Consider the following 17,038-nt stretch of genomic DNA (forward strand, 5'->3'; position numbering starts at 1 on the left):
TCATTTGTGTTTCTAAGATACCAAAAATAAGCAGTTGAAAAGTTAATACTTCAGACAAGCAATGAATTATTTGTATACATTATATAATGTGTTCCCTCATTAAAATCTCTTGACCAAATTTCAAACAAGAAAGAAGCACAGTACAGGCAAACTAGCACTAAATCACTACTAGAAGACCTGGGTCTTGTCTGTTTATGCTTTGTCCCTAAGTAACCATGTTGATTGACTGAATCATTCAGCCTCTCTGCTCCTCATTTTGTTATGTGGAAGAGGAGAGAATTAGATGATCTATGAGTTCTCCTCTAGTCTGAAATTTCTGATATAAGTTTGACATCAAATTATAGAAATATACATTAATTAGCCTCTTAATCTAAACACAAGATAATAAAATTTATGGCTTCAACTCACTGATAAATTGGTAATATCAAGTTGTTCATTTTATATTATAACTAAGTCCTACAGAGAGCACTGGCCAAGTGACAAGGTTAATAAAGTCTATGCTGTGCCCAAAAATTACAAATATTAAAGGTAAAAAAATCACTTCACCTTTATTTCTATAGGAAAAACTACTGTATATGAAAAATAAATTTCCTTGTATAAGTTGGTAGAAGAAAAACGAGACAGTTTTTTGTGCTGCTAGCACTCGTGCAAACATGGTGAACGTTCCTAAAACCCACTGGACTTCCTGTAAGAAGTATGGCAAGCATCAACCCCACAAAGTAACACAGTACAAAAAAGGCAAGGATTCTCTGCATGCGCAGGGAAAGCGGCATTATGATAGGAAGCAGAGAGGCTATGGTGGGCAGACTAAGGTGATTTTCCGGAAAGGTCTAAAACTACAAAGAAGATTGTTCTGAGGCCTGTATGCATTGAGCCCAACTGCAGATCTAAGAGAATGCTGGCTATTAAGAGATGCAAGCATTTTGAACTGGGAGGAGGTAAGAAGAGAAAGGGCTAAGTGATACAGTTCTAAGCTTCATTTTGGGTTTGTGTGACAATAAAATCTTGAGGATATGTTAAAAAAAAAAAAAAAAAAAGGAAGAAAGAAAAGAAAATCAAGACAAAGGTGGTACCACTTATAAAAAAAGAGAAATGCAAAAAGTGAATGCCAAACTTTTTAAATAATGTCAAAAAAAGTGTTGAGTTTTCAACATATAAAAGATTAAGTCAATAGAAATTTATTGGAAAATAGTAGAAATACAAGAGTACAAGTATGAATTGCGAAAGGGAAAGAAAAGTAACTATGGCTACTTTAGAACTAAAATTAAAATGACATAGCAGGAAACAGGGGTGAAAGTTAAAATTTTGAAACATCCCCAACAGATACATTTCAAAGAAATTTTGTTTCTAGCTCATCCTCCCCAGAAAGTCTTGGCCACAAATTTCATTAGCCCTTCCCAGGCTCCTGGGACCAGTAGTTAGTAGTTAACATGGAAGCTGTGCTGCCCGGTACAGAAGCCACAGCCACATGTGGCTATCAAGCACTTGAAACATGTCCAGTCCAAAATGAAATGTGCTGCAAGCATAAAAAGCACACTCAACTTCAATGACTTAGTACAAAAAATGTAAAATATTTTACTAATAATTTCTATATTGATTACATGCTGAAATGATATTGTGATCTTATTAAGATACATTGTTAAATATATTATAAAAATTAGGATCTCCTATGTCTTTTTCCTTTTTTAGTGTGACAACCAGAAAATTTTAAGTTTCATATGTGGTTTGCACTTGTGGCTCACAATATATTTCTATTTGACAGTTCCAAACTGGAGAATAAAGCCAAAAAGAATGAATCCTATTAAAATATAATTCTTAAATGCTGACATAAGGGGATGAAAGACAAGAAAAGATACAGCTTACAAAAGCAAAAGAAAGAGCTGTACCATGTGGAAATAAATACAAACAAAAAAGAGAAAATGTCAGAAATATGGAAAAATCAGCAATAGATACTAAATTGTTCTTTTTAACTGCTCTTTGCTAACCAGCCATTATCCAATTCAGAATTGATTTTTTCCACTTACATCATTTCCAACCTAATTTTTTTCCTAAGAATTCTCAAGTCTTTCCGATTTTCAAATAACTATTTTCTTAATGAGCAGTAACTAGGCCACTTCAGTGAATTATCTAAAAATATCTTTATTAGGGCTTCTAGAGTTGCTCCAATAAAATTCCTTCCTAACAATGACACAGAAAGGAACATAAAAGGCAACCTTGTCTGAACATTACTTCACAGAGGCCACTCTGAAAATCCTCTGCATTCACAAAAATATTAGTCAGATAAGAAGAGCCAGCAAGTTTCTCTCACTTTTCTAAACATGCCATCCATGTTGGGAACTCTCTGCTTTCCCCAATCTGAATTTGTTGTATCTGCAATCTTAAAGTAGAAAAATCAAACACAGTAGAAAGTTTTTTAAAATCTCAGTGTTGCCATGAAATAGCTTTACATTCCCACAAACTCTAAAACAGCAGAATCCACCCTAGAACTTCCACAACTGTCTCACACAGAAGTATTTATTTAATTAATTTATTTATTTATTTATTTTCTTAACTCCATCAGGGGCGTTTCTTTATTGAAAAAATAAATTTTAAGGTGTCTTTTATGATATTACTTCATTTACCTTGCAAAACAAAATATCTAGTTTGTCATGTCTCCAGTGATAAATGAGGGCATACAGAAGCCCCCATTGGGTTAATATATAGAAATGGTTTGTTTAGCAAACATAAAGAAATTAAGGCATCAAGAGCACCCAAGAAAAAGAAGTGAGGTTGAAAATCTATCCAAGGCCCATCTTCTTCCGGAGGGTCAGGACCACCCATCTCCCAGTCCCTGATCAACTCCGCACTCAGATCTGATGCTGGAAGGATGAGGGAGGGAGGGGCGGTGCCCCGCTGGCCTGGCGCCCGCTAGCTTCTTGGGCTCGGAACTTTGGCCCAGACCCAACCTGTCTGAGCCGGGCTGGGCCGGGGCCACTGGCCTCCGAGTCCCGGGAACCAAAAAGAAACCCCAGCGACCTTGGGCCACGCTAATACACCCCGGGTCCTGGATTTCTACTTGCCATGTATCCCCTGTGCGTTTTGGCTTCTACCTCATTTGCCTGGCCAGTCAGCCTGTCCGACTGAGCTCCCCACAAAACACACAGACGTGCAGAGCCGGCGTTGTTGGGGAGTCTTTTATTTTGTGCCTTCACGGAGGTCGCAGACCCAAGCCAGGTGGTTGGTTACCAGCTACTGGAGCGAGCCTGCGCGTGCACCAGGGATCCTGGGTAGCAACCCGCAGGTTTCTTGTTTGTAGAGCTGGGAGCAGCCGTCGCCCCCTCCCGGACGGCAGGTCCTCTTGGAAGGCTGCAGTGTAGGTGGCAGTGTGGACAGCACACCGCAGAGAAAAAAGAGTAAGGAGACCGACCACACAGCACTGTACGGAATGGATTAAGCAGAATACGAAAGAGTTGGACCTGAGAGCTGGGAAATGGACAAACCTCAGTAGAAGGGGGACTTTCTCTGGAGGAGAGAAACCCCTGGAGAAAAGATCAAGTGCGGGGAAACAGAGCGAGAGCAGAAGGAAGATTCACTTCTTTTTTCTTTTCTATAATTCAACATTGTCACTGGGAGGAGGGGGAGGAAGAGTCTTTTACCTTCTGCCTCAACGGATGACAGGAGCAGGGCCCAGCTCAGGATGGCGAGCGCTGTGGGAAACCTGGTCCTCATGCTTGGCCTGGGCCTGCGAAGTCACAGCCGCATGAAGGGATCTGCGGAAGGAAGCAGTGGTCACATCAGAACCGGGTCTGGGCAGGCCCGGAACCAGGTTAGAACTGGAGCCTGGCCCTGGCCCAGGACCCTACCATATCTGCCTTAGTAATCAACAGGGCCGAGCCCAGCATATAATGGACTTATTGTGGAGCAGTGAAAGTCAAGTTCATCTACAGCAGTTTAATCGTGGCACTAAAAGGAAGTTCAAGTTTAAAGAGGGTCCTGTTTTCCTGGAGGCTGGTCCTGCTTGGCATCCAGGGTGAAGGAATTACCAGGCCTTACATGACTTCATCCTGCCTGGGTGATGGCTAATTCAGAGGTCATTTTATCTCTGACTCAACTAAATGTCTCTTCCAGCTGGGGATTTTATTTGGCCGGCCACTTTTTCCTAGCTGCTGAACTCTTTAGGTAACTGTGCTTTAGTGGTCTCAGGGTAATTTGGAAAAGTATAATAAACCTCTTTTACTCTCTTTTTTCTTCATTTTGTTCTGCCTACAAATATGCAGCTCTTTAGGTCTGAAATGGATTATACAGAAATATGTAAGGTCCAACTGAAACCTGACCCTCTTGCTCTGTTGTCTTCACATTTGATAAATCCTTTACCCAAAATTAGGGAAAAACAACTCTAAAGTACATAATAAAAAGGGGACAAAAGCCATAGAAGAGATGAAACATTCTTGTCTGTTTCCTAAAAATTCTCAGTAATAATTAATCTTTTCATTTAACCATTTATTTACCCCAGAAGATTACAGGTATATGTGCTCCAGAGAATATATGTCCTATTCTGATTTTTCCTGACTGTACTAAATTATTCCTGAAAGACAGAGCCTTATTCATCTTTTGTGATTCCCAGTACATAGTAGGTGCTTACTCCATGTGGACAGAAAGGAATCTTCTAAAACCTTATAAGGTCAAATCCAGAGACAAAAGCCGCTAGCAATGAACTGAACTGAGAAGGTGCCAGAGGTAAAATATAAAAAGAGACTTGACTCCAGGGTACATAAATTATTGTAAGGCAACAGACTAGGACTCCTGAAAAACGGAGTCGTGCTTGGGAATCCAAAAATGAGCCAAAGGTCTAGCCTTCTTTGAGAAAAGAACCTTACAAGCTCCAACCGGGTCTTTCCAAATTATTGGCACTGTGTATTAGGGCAGCTTTCCTCGGCCTGAGTGTAAATTGCATTTTAAATGTCTGGTAAGCAGGCGTGCCAAATTTGCCCAGAGCTCCTTTTTATGAAGCCAAAATTAAAATTTTGGCGCTGCTTTGGAGATCCAAAGGCTCTAGCAATTTCTTTCTTCCTAATTAACAAATGTTTGACATTTATAACCCTCTTCTACATAGTGAAAAGCAAGAAGTGAGACTGGCCCATTGTTCCCGTCATCTGGCCTTTACTTTGCTATAATAATTTCCAACTCAGTTGGCAGTTGTGCTTGCGAAAAGTTAAAGGCTGACAATCTACCCACCGAAAAGCTTGTGCAGATATTTTTTGAAACCGCTAAAGGGGAAAAAAAAGAAAAGAAAAAGAAAAAGTAGCAGAGGCGCTTTTGTCTGGGTCTAGAGCGCCACCTATCGGTTACCTGATTCAGTGGCAAAAATGAATCACGCTGAGGCCGGGTATCTGAACATACAGTGAGTTCAGCCAGCCAGCCAAGCATTCTGTCCATATATCTTTTTTTTTTTTTTTTTTTTTTTACCTTTCTTTCCTTTTAGCCAAAAAATTTATCTGAATGTTTTGCAACACTTCATTGAGCATTCTCAGAAATAAATGTCTAAAAACGGTCGCCCCTACGTGGCATCGAGGATTCCCTCACTTCACCCACATGAATGAAAGTGAGTCAGTTGCTGGGGGGAGGGGGTAGTCTTAAGGGATATCTCTCCTTCTGCCAACTTGATCTCTTCCCACCCGGGTGGAAGAGGTCAATTCCTTAACTTAAAGTTTAAAAAGGAAATTACACCTCTCCCCAACCCGCAGGAGGGTGTCCCTCTAGATCCCATGCTTGTCCTCTATCTACCTACCTCCTTTACCCACCACGACCTTGACTTCAGTTAGCTAAGGACGAGTTTTGCGCTCATTTCCTTTCTTGCCCTCAGCCGTACTTTAGAAGGTCCAGGTTGAGGGGGGAGAGGGGCAGGGAGTCCTGGAAAGCCCTGAATGGTCATAGGAGGTTTTCTAAGGATGCTCTATTTTAAGTACCTTTTCTGCTTCCTAGCTACAAGTCTTCAATCCGTAAATGGACCCGGCGCCCACACTCTCTGATCCCTACTTTCTCTAGGATGTGGGATGGAAACGACCTAAGAGGTCCCACCGACCCCGAGTAGGGCCTCCACCAAAGCACTCGGGAAGAGGTCGGGAGAGGGAGCTTTCTCCAGAAGCTCGGGAAATTCAACCAAGTTTCAGCTCCCTAGAGCTAGACTAACCCGCCATCTCGGATGCTTTGAAAAGCAGAGGAACGAGCCAGAACACTCGACCAGGAATCTGTCTCAAGATGCCACACACACCCGCGCGGCCTCGACGAGCTGCAGAGCACTCAGCGGCCCTCCAAAGAATTCCACACCGTGCGTCACCAGCATACCTTCCCTGCGCCCGGGCTGCACGACGGCACCCCCCGCAAAGCTGTGCAGTCGCGAGACAGTGAAGGACCGGTGACCACAAAACCCGGCGCGCCCTTCATTGAAATCGACAGCATCTATGGATTAAATTCCTCTCCAAAAAGACACATTGTGCTTTCTGCACACACAGCCGCCTGCATCAGCTCTTAAGAAAAGCTACCATTCTTTCTCCCTCAAAGATACAGATGAATCACAAAACCCCGATATGCCTGGCAACTCTCAGGCACATCTCCACACTTACAAGTCCAAACGGTCCTCGCCCGGGATCCTGAATGGCTTAGGGCGGAGCAAGCAACAGGCTAGAAGCAAGTTTCCCTAATTTATCTTTGGGAGGGATGGGGCAAGGGAAACCGGCTAGAAGCCGGACTGACCTGCGGCGGCTACGGTCCAGGTAGCGGCGGCTTTCCGATGCCGTAGCGACCCGTGCACGCCTGGACAATTGGCGTGGCGCTCCAGGAGCACCTGGCGGCTGCTGGGACTTGGGCAGGGCCGGGCCACCGGGTGGAGGCAGAGGAGAAGGAGGATCCCGGCAGGAGGACGCAACTGGGCGGCTCGCCTTCGCCGAGTGGGAAGAGGCTCCGCGCCGCGGGCTACTTAATAGAGGGCTGTTCCCAGCTCTCAGTTTACTCGGTTACGAAACGCCTGGGAAGGTGGACGGCTGCCACGGGGTGATGTATGCTCCTCCGGCGGTGAAGGAGGTCTACTTTTGGGAACGTGTGCATACTTCGAGCATTCCTTCGGCGTGAGGTGGCGATCGCGGTAGTAGCAGTGCCCCGCCGGGAAGCGGGGGAGGGAGTGCCGGGGGTGGGGGGAGGAAGCGGGGAGGGGGATAGCCACAGCCGGGTTCACTGCCAAGGGAAGCCGCACACTCCTCCGCTTGGGGCGGGCTGGGGAGCTCGGGTTTCCCTATCCGTGCGATTTTCTTTAATGAATTTATTTTTCCAAATTAAGAACAATGGGAAGGACAGGAGGGGCTATCATTTTCAAAACTGTAAGAATGTGTGACCGACCCCATCCCATCGTGAGACCTGTCCCTCGTCATCACTACCTACACCTTCCTCCCCCTCCGTCCTGGGCGCACTTAAAACCGATTTACAGGGGTTTCCATTAACTAACTGTCTGTGCACGCGGCTCGCCTTCTGTCTTTTTCGATCTCAGAGAGGCGATTGGAAACCCGGACAGCCGCCCACGCGGGGCTCAGCGTGGGATGGCTTTCCCAGTCCTGTCTCTCTACCCTGATGCTTTGGGGCGGAACAGGGAGGCTAAGTATGCTCCAAAGGAGAGGGCGACGAATGCTATAAAACCTCGGGGACCTCCTAATAGGAAGCCACTCAGGAACAAGTTCTACACACTGTAGAAAATTCTCACCCGGGCTCGAGTGGAGGATTCGGACCGAAAGCTTTATCCTTGAAACACCGTGGGGTCCAGGCAAAGAAGGGGAGAAAGTTTTCCCCTACTGCTGGGGAGGTGGAGGCCAAATGTGGGGCTGACATTCCGCCAGAAGCATCTCTTCTTTTTGCCACCTCCTCCCCAGCTCCACTCCACCCCTTGGCCCTGAGCAGGGAGCCTGGCAATCAGGGTTGCCAAATTGTACTAGACGCACGGGAGGAAGCGCCGGGCGCTCACACTGTAGCATGTGAAAAGCGCTTCAGGAGAGGTTCAGATTACACACGTCTGTGTGCTCAGCACAAGCCCTGCGCCTTTTGGCCCTGAGGCCCAGAGGTTACCCCTGCAATGCTGAGCCACCGGGGATGGAGGAGAAGGAGCCAAGAGGAACGCAGAAGCGGCGTCCCTGGAATTAATCGCCTGCAATAAAGCAGAGCTCTAGTCGCCAAAGTAAACCTCTCTTCCCATTTGATCTGACGTCTGCTAATTTGGCCTTCCTTCCATCAAGCGTGATAACCTCCAAACTTGCTTTTAGAATGACAAGAACTTGCAGGGCGAACACCCCCCCCCCTCAGCCCTCCCCGGCACTCCGCCCCACGCATAGGTTGCTTCCAACCAAAGCCAGAAAAGCCAAAGACTGGAATGGGGGGAAATGGAACTCGCCACCTTTGCACATTCCCGGAGTACACACGGCCCACTCGGCCCACTCGAAGTCCAACTGGGCAGCTCGCACAATGAGCCCACACGCACAGAGCACAGTCCTTTTCCCTTTCAAACTCACAACCCGGTTGTCTGGCACACACCCGCAGCGCTAACACATCCTGGGCGTGAATAACTCGACATGCACTGCACAGCGCACGGTCATCACCATAATACCAATGAGCGCCTACACCAACCTGTATAGAGCCGGCCTCCACACCCCCATTTGACTCCCCTCTCACAGACACGTGTGGGTGGGTGGCAGCCCCCGAGAAAGAGCAGAGAAGTACCAGCAGCCGCCTTCCTGGCACCCAGTAGTGCCCTACCGTACCCGTGGACGTCCTGGCAGGCGCCGCGGCCTGGAACGACCAGGGACGCCCCTGGGACACAATTCCCACCCGCAACTCCCGGTGTAGAAAAGGACAACTTGTAAGCCCAGTATGGATGGGATTTGCATTTAGCCCAGGTCGGCGTGCGTGTGCGAGTGCGAGTGCGTGTGCGTGTGTGTGTGCTCGTGCGTACAGGCGCGCGCACACACCTTTCTCTTTTTACCCTTTTTTTTTTTAACTTGTTCTGTCGAGATTCCTGACTAGAAAGCAGAGTAAACTCCGAATGTTGATAATTTTGGTTTGAGTTGAGTTCCCTGATGTTAATTTGACTGAGATCTACAAATGAATCTATCAGCCGAGAGTGATGCAGTGGGCAGTGGCTGGCTTCCATGTACTGAGGCTGGACACCGCAAACTGGGAGGAAGAGGCTTTCTTCCCCAAGAACACGCACTTTGCGTGGCTCTCCAACTCAGAACTGAGTGCTGGGGACCCGTAGAGCCATCCTCTCCTGCTCAAGGCATTCTCGCACACATTCTTAGATTTAATGCATTTGAAAATAGTTGCTGCAAAGGAATGTAGGTAATATAAACCACTGGCTGCAAACCCTCTCTGGCCCTCAGAAAAATGATTCCTACGCAGTTTCCAGAGTAAGATGAGAGGAGGAGGAAGGAGGGGACACCCGGGTGGGGGAGTACCCAGACGCAGAGCCACAAGCTAATCCAAACACATCCATTCCCAGGGGACACAAGGTTCAACTCAAATGCATCCAGAGGGGCGCCTTAGTGGCCTCCCAGCATGACGTCTGCATTGTTTATCCTCCGGGAGCCCATTCGCCGAACATCCTGTCTAGTAAACAGACAAACATGTCAAAAACGTGCAAACCTTCTTCCAAGCTGAGTCATTCGGTAGTGCGTCCATCCAGTTCTTAATATCCCTTGGAATCCGTTAATGCTTGCAAAAAAAACCGATATATATATCGACTGAGGCAGGGCTGGTTGCATTTATTCCCTTTGGCTGCTTTCTGTGGCTCTTATTCCTGAGGTTACATCCCGCGAACTATTCCTCTCACTCTTTCTAGTTACTACTCCCACCTCTTCTCCCTTCGACTCCTGGGTTCCCGGAGGTTCCAGAGCTTCAGATTTCTTGTCTGACATCGCCACCTAGCGGTCAGATAACCCTGGAGTTGGATGTCCAAGTTAACAGCCTGAAAGTTAACAGCTGTGAGTTTTTGAAGTGTGTCATTGATCTGATCCCAGGAATGACAGAGACAACAGACTAGAAGAACCAGTGAGAAGACGGCATAAACCTTCCTTGTGCCTGTTAATTAACCGCCATACAAATTCTTGCTCCAAGGTTGCTGTGAGGTTCTGGTCAGAGTAGACAGGGAAAGAGGTGCTAATTTCAGGAAGTGTAGATTACAGTAGGGCCCTCACCTTCTAAAAAGGCAAAAGCAGCCTCCTCATTGATTTGCTTGGGGTTGATTTAGCCAGCGTTCCTAGCAACAAGTGAGGGTGTTTCCCTTGTACGTTCTTGCTGATTTACCTTGTGGGGAGGGAAAAAGAAACCTGGGCTGAATGTGCACTAACTGTCCAGCACTTGGGGCTGCACATGGGCTGTACGGAAAGTGAGCTTTAAGGATCTTAAGTGAAAAAAGGCCTCACAGTTCCTTTGAGACAATGGTGTGACGAGAGGAGGTAGTGCTCCATCTGCTGTTTCTCAGGCAAAGAAGCAGTGACCAGCAAAAGCCAGAAACACTGCATCTGAATCCTCTCTTTTAGATCTCTGTGGGCAAGGCAAGTAAGACACATGTAAAGATCACCTTTTATGTGCCTGTACAGCACCAAGCTCAAAGCAACATATACAAAGACAATTAAAATGAGGCCTTGCCCTCAAAACTCTGTCAAGTAACACGTGAGGCACCCGAAGCAGCTTCACATAGCCCACTTAAATCTCCCAAGAGCACATGCTGTTGAGCCATTTTAACATTAAAAGTGAGAAGCAACAGACAACTACCCTCTCTGCACTAGCAAAGCTGAGGAATCCAGACAACAAGCCATCCCTAAGGAAAGAAGAGGGCACACTGCACTTCTGCATTCTTGACTGATTCTGATTCTTCAAAAAGGACTGTTTTGGTGACACCCGCAGGCTTTGTGAATGCTTCACCCTGACCCTCTCCCTTATACTGAAACAACCTCCCCATAAGCGTGTGAGCAACTTTGTGGCAGAAAACAGTAACCACATCATATTTATCCTACTACACAGCATGGCTAGCTCAAATCTTGTGGGACCTCAAATGTTGTGGTTGCATGGAAAGCTATGAAGCTTTTAAAAACATTGCATCTAAATAAAATATCTTCTTAGGATAAACTATTTAGATTTAATGAAAAGCAATTTTTTCTAGGAGTTAATCATTCAGTTAGCTCTCACTTCCTTGAGCAAAGTGTACAAGACAAAAAGAAATAAATTCATGGAAGAACTAAGAAAGCAACCTTCTGCCACTTTTTTCTTCATTTCTATAAGAGTCAATACTGTTCAAGTCAGTCTTACCACCCCAAGGGACTTGGAATCTATTTATTTTGTAACTATCAAAGTAGCATAATACAAGGTCCAGAATTTCTAGTCAACTGTTAACTCTGTGTGTTAACAGTTGGTATGTGTATACTGACATACACTTTCAAGTTGGTGGAAAATGTGAAAATTCACAGGAATTCATTTTCAAGATTTGGTCTTGGCCTTCAGACTTACTACCTCGTAGACTGAAATGCAACAATGATGAAATCATAGTCATAGGAACTATGAAAAGAGGTTTCACTGTTCTCAGTTGGAGTTCCTGTGTCGAATGAAGTGTAACCAGACCAAGGCTTCATTTGACAATATGTTTTTATACACTAACTAATTAATTCAGCTACATTTATTGAGCACTGACACCCACGTATTCAAAGCTGACTTTGCAATTCTCCTAAATCCAATGTGGAGTGCTCCCTCTGGTGGAGAAGAGGAAAAGGATGGCCATTATCTGATCAGACTCATTGTTAAATAATTTTTATCCTGAGCATTCATTCAGCAAATGCTGTTACTCTAGTCAGTCATGATGTTCCCTAAAAAAAAGGTGGGAAGCTTTTTCTTTTTTTTAAGGCAAATCAGAAGACTCCCTGTTCATAAAAATTTTAATGCAGTAACAGTGACCAGAAGTAAACATAAGCAAAAGTCAAATGATTTAAGAGGTGTGGAGACAGTGTGTAACTGAAAGCAGAAAAACCAATGTAAGAAATAATATGGGGAAAAATACATGGTACAGAGAAACAATATAAATGACAGCACAGGAAGCAATCAGCTCAATCCAACATTCAGAACATTCCACAGGAAAAAATAAATTCTTCCACAAACCAACTTCTCTGTAAACGAATCTCTCCACAAACCAATGACAAGAAAAAAGAGGGGAAAGAGGAGATTATTATAAAAATATATTCAGAAGCCATAACAACCAAATAATAATAGTTGTCAAGAACTGTGAAGGGTCTGTTATTTTATCCTACTTGCAAGCTAACAAATTAACATGCTACAGAGTCATGGAATGCTGGAAGAACACACAAGGAACCAGAAACATAGGCCTATATTACTCACAGCAATAGCAATGGTCAGAGTATCATCATTCGGGCCGGTTCCCCAATTCCTACAGGGTGACGCAAAGGGGGCCTAGTGACCCTTGCATACACAGTGGTTGCATTACAGGAATGGAATCTGAGCTTGGGGAACCCAAGTCTGTTATAAGGACAGTAAGTCTGCTTGACTTTTGCCCTGAAAGGAAACATTATCTTTGTTATAGTAAAAAGTAAACAGACTTGCCCTTTGCTCTGGAGGGAGAAATTATCTCTATCTTCCAAGGCTGCTAGGATACAGAGAAACTAGAAGAGAGCATCTGGGACAAAAGCAGTAAGTGACTGCTCAACAACATATAGAAACATGAGAGACCCGTGGAGAAGTGTCTTCCAACAATAAGAATTGTTGGGAGTTCATGGAAGGGAGAAAGCACTCCGTGTTAAAGTGGTTCTTGAAGAATTGCTAGAGAGGAAAACTAAAGGACTAGGACTGGGCATTCTAAGTCCAAGATTCAACATGACAAATTAAAAAATATAGCAGAGGACAGGAAATGTGTTGGGCAATAAATAAAGCAGAGTTGTTTTAACAGAAAGTTTGTGAACACAATTGGAATAGTTGTGGAACTTAGAAGTGACAGAGTTTCTGGAATTTAATCCTCTAAATGTAATAATTTACAGAATGTATTCCAGATACTACATATGACATTTTACATAAGTCAATCTGTAAAGTTTAATTTTAGATAAGGAATTGAGGGTCAGAGAAGTTAAGCACTTTGCTGGCAAGTTTGGAGTCAGGATCTGAACTCGGAGCTCTCTGCCATCTAAGTCCATCATCTGTTCACTATATTAAAATAAATGTTTGTTAAATGAGAGAATGATTTTTTTAAATCTTGTACAAGGATTCTAATTTGGCAATTGAGCTCAGTAACTCACTGGGAAGATAGCCTGCAAGCAAGAACACTGACAGAGGCCATGCCAGAGTCCAGGCAGGGGCACAGAGAGTCTGTGTTCTGGTGGCATGGAAGCAGGAAGATGAGTGGCTTTAGGAGGAAAGGGTGGGAGAATATCTTAAGATGACAGAGCAAAGTCATGAATGAAAGAATGATGATGTCATGGGGAAAATTAGGGAAATGGGCAGGCATGCCAGTTTTAAGGGAATAACAAAATGGCTTTAGATGTGCCTGATTTTATGATCAAAATTTGGGGGGTTCTTTCCTCTAATAAAGGAAGTGTATTGATAACCTCCTACTATATTAATTAAATTAAAATAGTATCTCAGACTTAAATACAGATTTTTTTTTAAGAGGGAGAGAGATGTATCTTTTTCTTTTTCTTTTTTTTAAGATTTTGCAAACTGAAAAACTACTAGAGTCACATTTGCACTCTGTGAGAAGTAGTTATTCAAAGGGAAGATGTCAGCACTGTTGTTGTTCCTTGGCTCTCCTGCAAGCTCGTTCATGGGTGGCTGAACACATAACCCTGCATGTGATACAAAAAGCACCTGGGAAATGCTTAAACAATTCTCTCCATCCTCCCCATCTATCTGCTGCCCAAGTGTTAGACTCATGAAGCAGAAGGAATGTTAAGTCCTTGTTGTTTAAATTAAGAAAATCACTTCAACTCTCACACATGGTCTAGTTTAAAATAAAAAGTATAGTTTTATTTATCAAATGGCTTATTTTTGTTTTTCTCCTGGTAGCAATAACTTTGGAACAAAACCACTGTCCCCATAATAAGAGATTCTAATCTCTGATGTTAGGAACACCTAAGGCCATGTTTTTAACAGGGAAGTAGTTAGAAACCCAAGTTTTTTGAAATGGAGTCTTGTGCCTTTACTGACTTTATTACCACCCGTGATAATGAAGTTGAAATGTCTGGTTTTGCATTTTCTAGCATAGCCTGATGCTCATTCAGATGTTTGCACTGAAGCTAAGGTGGTCTCAGCTGATAAATAATAGTTTTCCATAATATGGTCATTGTGTGGCTCTGTGGTTGGCTCAGTGATATTTCTCCCCACCTCTGCTACACTGCAAGGCCACTATGCAACTTGAGGTGGCCCTGGCAAGCCTCAGCCAATGAGTTGTACAAGCCTACCTGCCCAAAAGAGTCACTCAGGGAGACTGAAAAACTTCTGTACTGATGTCTGAGCACCATCCTTAGACCAACTAAATTCGATCAGCAGGGCAGGACCTAGGCATCTGTATGTGTATGAAGCTGCCTGGATAATTTTGATGTCCATAGGGTTGATACAAGCTCATCTAAGCCAAGCCCCCTCTGCTATTCGTGAAGTCTGTGCTAAGGCATGCTGGGAATTCAACTGCCACACAGAAGATTTAACTGGCAAGTAAGGAGGACTAACCACCTGTGAGGCTGGTACTCAAATCAATGGTCCAAATGGGTGTTAAATTTTGGGTTCAGTCTTGCTAGTAAAAATAAAGAAAAATATTATCTTCTGGCCAAGATGGAGGCCTAGACCGACACGCTCCACCTCCCTCCAAAACTAGGAAGGAATACAATTTCTGCAAAACCAGAAATAACCAGAAGTTCCAGAAAATAAAGTTACATGGAAGTCCAACGTATGAAGTTATAAGCAAGTGGTGCTCGTCTGGACAGGTAGGAGGGGCAAAGCCAGGGGAGAAAGGTCAAGCTGTGCTGGCAGCAGCAGCTGTGGCAATGGCAGTGGGACAGCGGTAAGCACAGACACCCCTATTTAAGGGGAGGTGAGAAGCGCCTTGGGAGCACCCCCGGCTGCAGACCAGACCCATCAGCTCACAATTCCAATGCCGAAGAAGGCAGACCCCCATTGTCTTGGACTATGAGGGCTGGAGGGCATGGGGACAGAGGAGGAGGCTCCCGATCTCTCAGCAGAGAGTGAATGGCAGGAATCCATCTTGGACCCCCGCCCCCACACAAAATTCCACAGTGGGTGAGAAGGGTAACCCAGTAGTGGCAAGTGCATGGGGCTCCACCCCCAAAAGCATAGGATGTGTGACAGCCCTGCCCAGGAAGCAAAGGTAAACACCAAACTGTCAGGATGGCACAGATTATGATAAAGATCCCGGTGATGCCACTGACCAGCTAGCAAATACCTAATCTAAGGCTCAGCTGATAGAAAATCTTTCTGAGGTAAAGTTCAGAACTGTGGTTATAAAAATGCTTACGGACCTGACAGCAGATCTTAAACAAGACAGGGAAGGAATGAAGGCTAGTCCTGCTGAAATGAATGAAAACACATACAAGACTAGTGGTGAGGGAAAGAAAACCAGGGATCAAATCAACAAATTGGAACACAGGGAAGGAACAGTCAACCAGTGCAGAAAGAGAAAATTAAAAGTGAGGAAAATGAGGAGAGGCTCAGAAACCTATCGGACAGCTATAAGCGGGCCAACATCTGAATCATAGGGTTGCCAGGAGGTGAAGAAGAACAACTGAAAATTGAAAAATTATGTGAAAAGATAGTAAAGCAGAACTTCTCTAACTTGGGGAAGGAAATAGACTTACAGGTCCAGGAAGCACAGAGAGTTCCAAAAAAACTGGACCCAGGGAAAATCACACCAAGACACATTATCATCAAAATGTCAAAAATTAAGCCTCAAGAGAGAATCTTAAAAGCAGAAAGAGAGAAGAAGAGAATTATGTACAAAGGGATCCCAATAAGACTATCAGCTGATTTCTCAAAAGAAACTGTAGGCAAGAAGGGACTGGTGAGAAATATTCAAAGTAATAAAAAGCAAAAACCTACAACCATGATTACTCTACCCAGCGAAGCTGTCATTCAGAATAGAAGGGCAGAGAAAGTGCTTTCAGGACAAAGTAAAACTGAAGGAGTTCATCAGATCCAAACCACTGTTATATGAAATGTTAAAGGGACTTGTTTAGAGGAAAGAGGATCAAAACTATGAACATTAAAATGAAAACTGTATCATAACAACCAATAACAGAAGCTAGGGAATCAAAACAAAGGCAAACTAAGTAGGCAACGAAAGTGGGAAAAGAATTATAGGTATGGGGAACATTTTGTGGGGGGAGGTCAGTGAGGAGGAGGAAGGGGTAAAGGGAGGGATATGGTACAGGAATTAAGCATAGTAGGAGGCAGTGGAGTAGAAAGGAAGATGTTGAGAAGAACTATATGCACAACCAATGGGCATGGACTAAGGGGGGGACAACTGGGGAGAGGGGAGTCACTGGGTAGAGGGGAACAAAGGGAAAATAAATTGGGACAACTGTAACAGCATAATCAATAAAGCATATTTAAAAAATTATGAGGATATCAACAAACCAAGAAAACGTGGGTTAGCCAGGGTCATGGAGCTGGTAAGAGGAGCAGCCAGGATCAAACCCAGGTCCTGCTGCTTTCCAAGACTCTAAGACCCCCACCACAGGATTACACCTGGAGGGTGTCTGGTTCATTGTTGCCAGAAATATGGTACAGTTTCACTTGCCAAAGGACAGCTAAGATGATCTTTATTTCTCATTCTTGATTCTAAAACAAATATCCAAAGATGAGAGAAATTTTTTATTTCTTCTGATGAAAACATTGATATTTTTCTATTGTATATATACTTAACAGATTTATTGAATACTTTCAGAGAAAGAAATAAAACTAAGAAAGGTCTCATCTATTGATAGTAGGAATTATCAGAGTGATGGACTAAAAAAATCTT

General features: G+C 44.2%; 1 protein-coding gene and 1 pseudogene across 1 annotated transcript in view; one reads left to right on the top strand and one right to left on the bottom strand.

Moving 5' to 3' along the window:
* Positions 1–7,116, bottom strand: part of COL12A1 (collagen type XII alpha 1 chain) — a 118,239-nt gene extending 111,123 nt beyond the window's left edge. The window contains exons 1-2 of the mRNA XM_090282670.1: positions 6,733–7,116; positions 3,636–3,749 (exon numbers count right to left, since the gene is read on the bottom strand). Of these exons, the coding sequence (XP_090138796.1) occupies positions 3,636–3,708 (73 nt within the window). The 5' untranslated portion in view covers positions 3,709–3,749; positions 6,733–7,116. The remainder of the gene's footprint in view (positions 1–3,635; positions 3,750–6,732) is intronic.
* LOC150007327 (large ribosomal subunit protein eL42-like) lies at positions 654–973 on the top strand (annotated as a pseudogene).
* Positions 7,117–17,038: the final 9,922 nt, after the last annotated feature.

The sequence above is a fragment of the Furipterus horrens genome, unplaced genomic scaffold (genome assembly GCF_987537825.1).
Source record: "Furipterus horrens unplaced genomic scaffold, mFurHor1.1.pri manual_scaffold_6, whole genome shotgun sequence".
NCBI lineage: Eukaryota > Metazoa > Chordata > Mammalia > Chiroptera > Furipteridae > Furipterus > Furipterus horrens.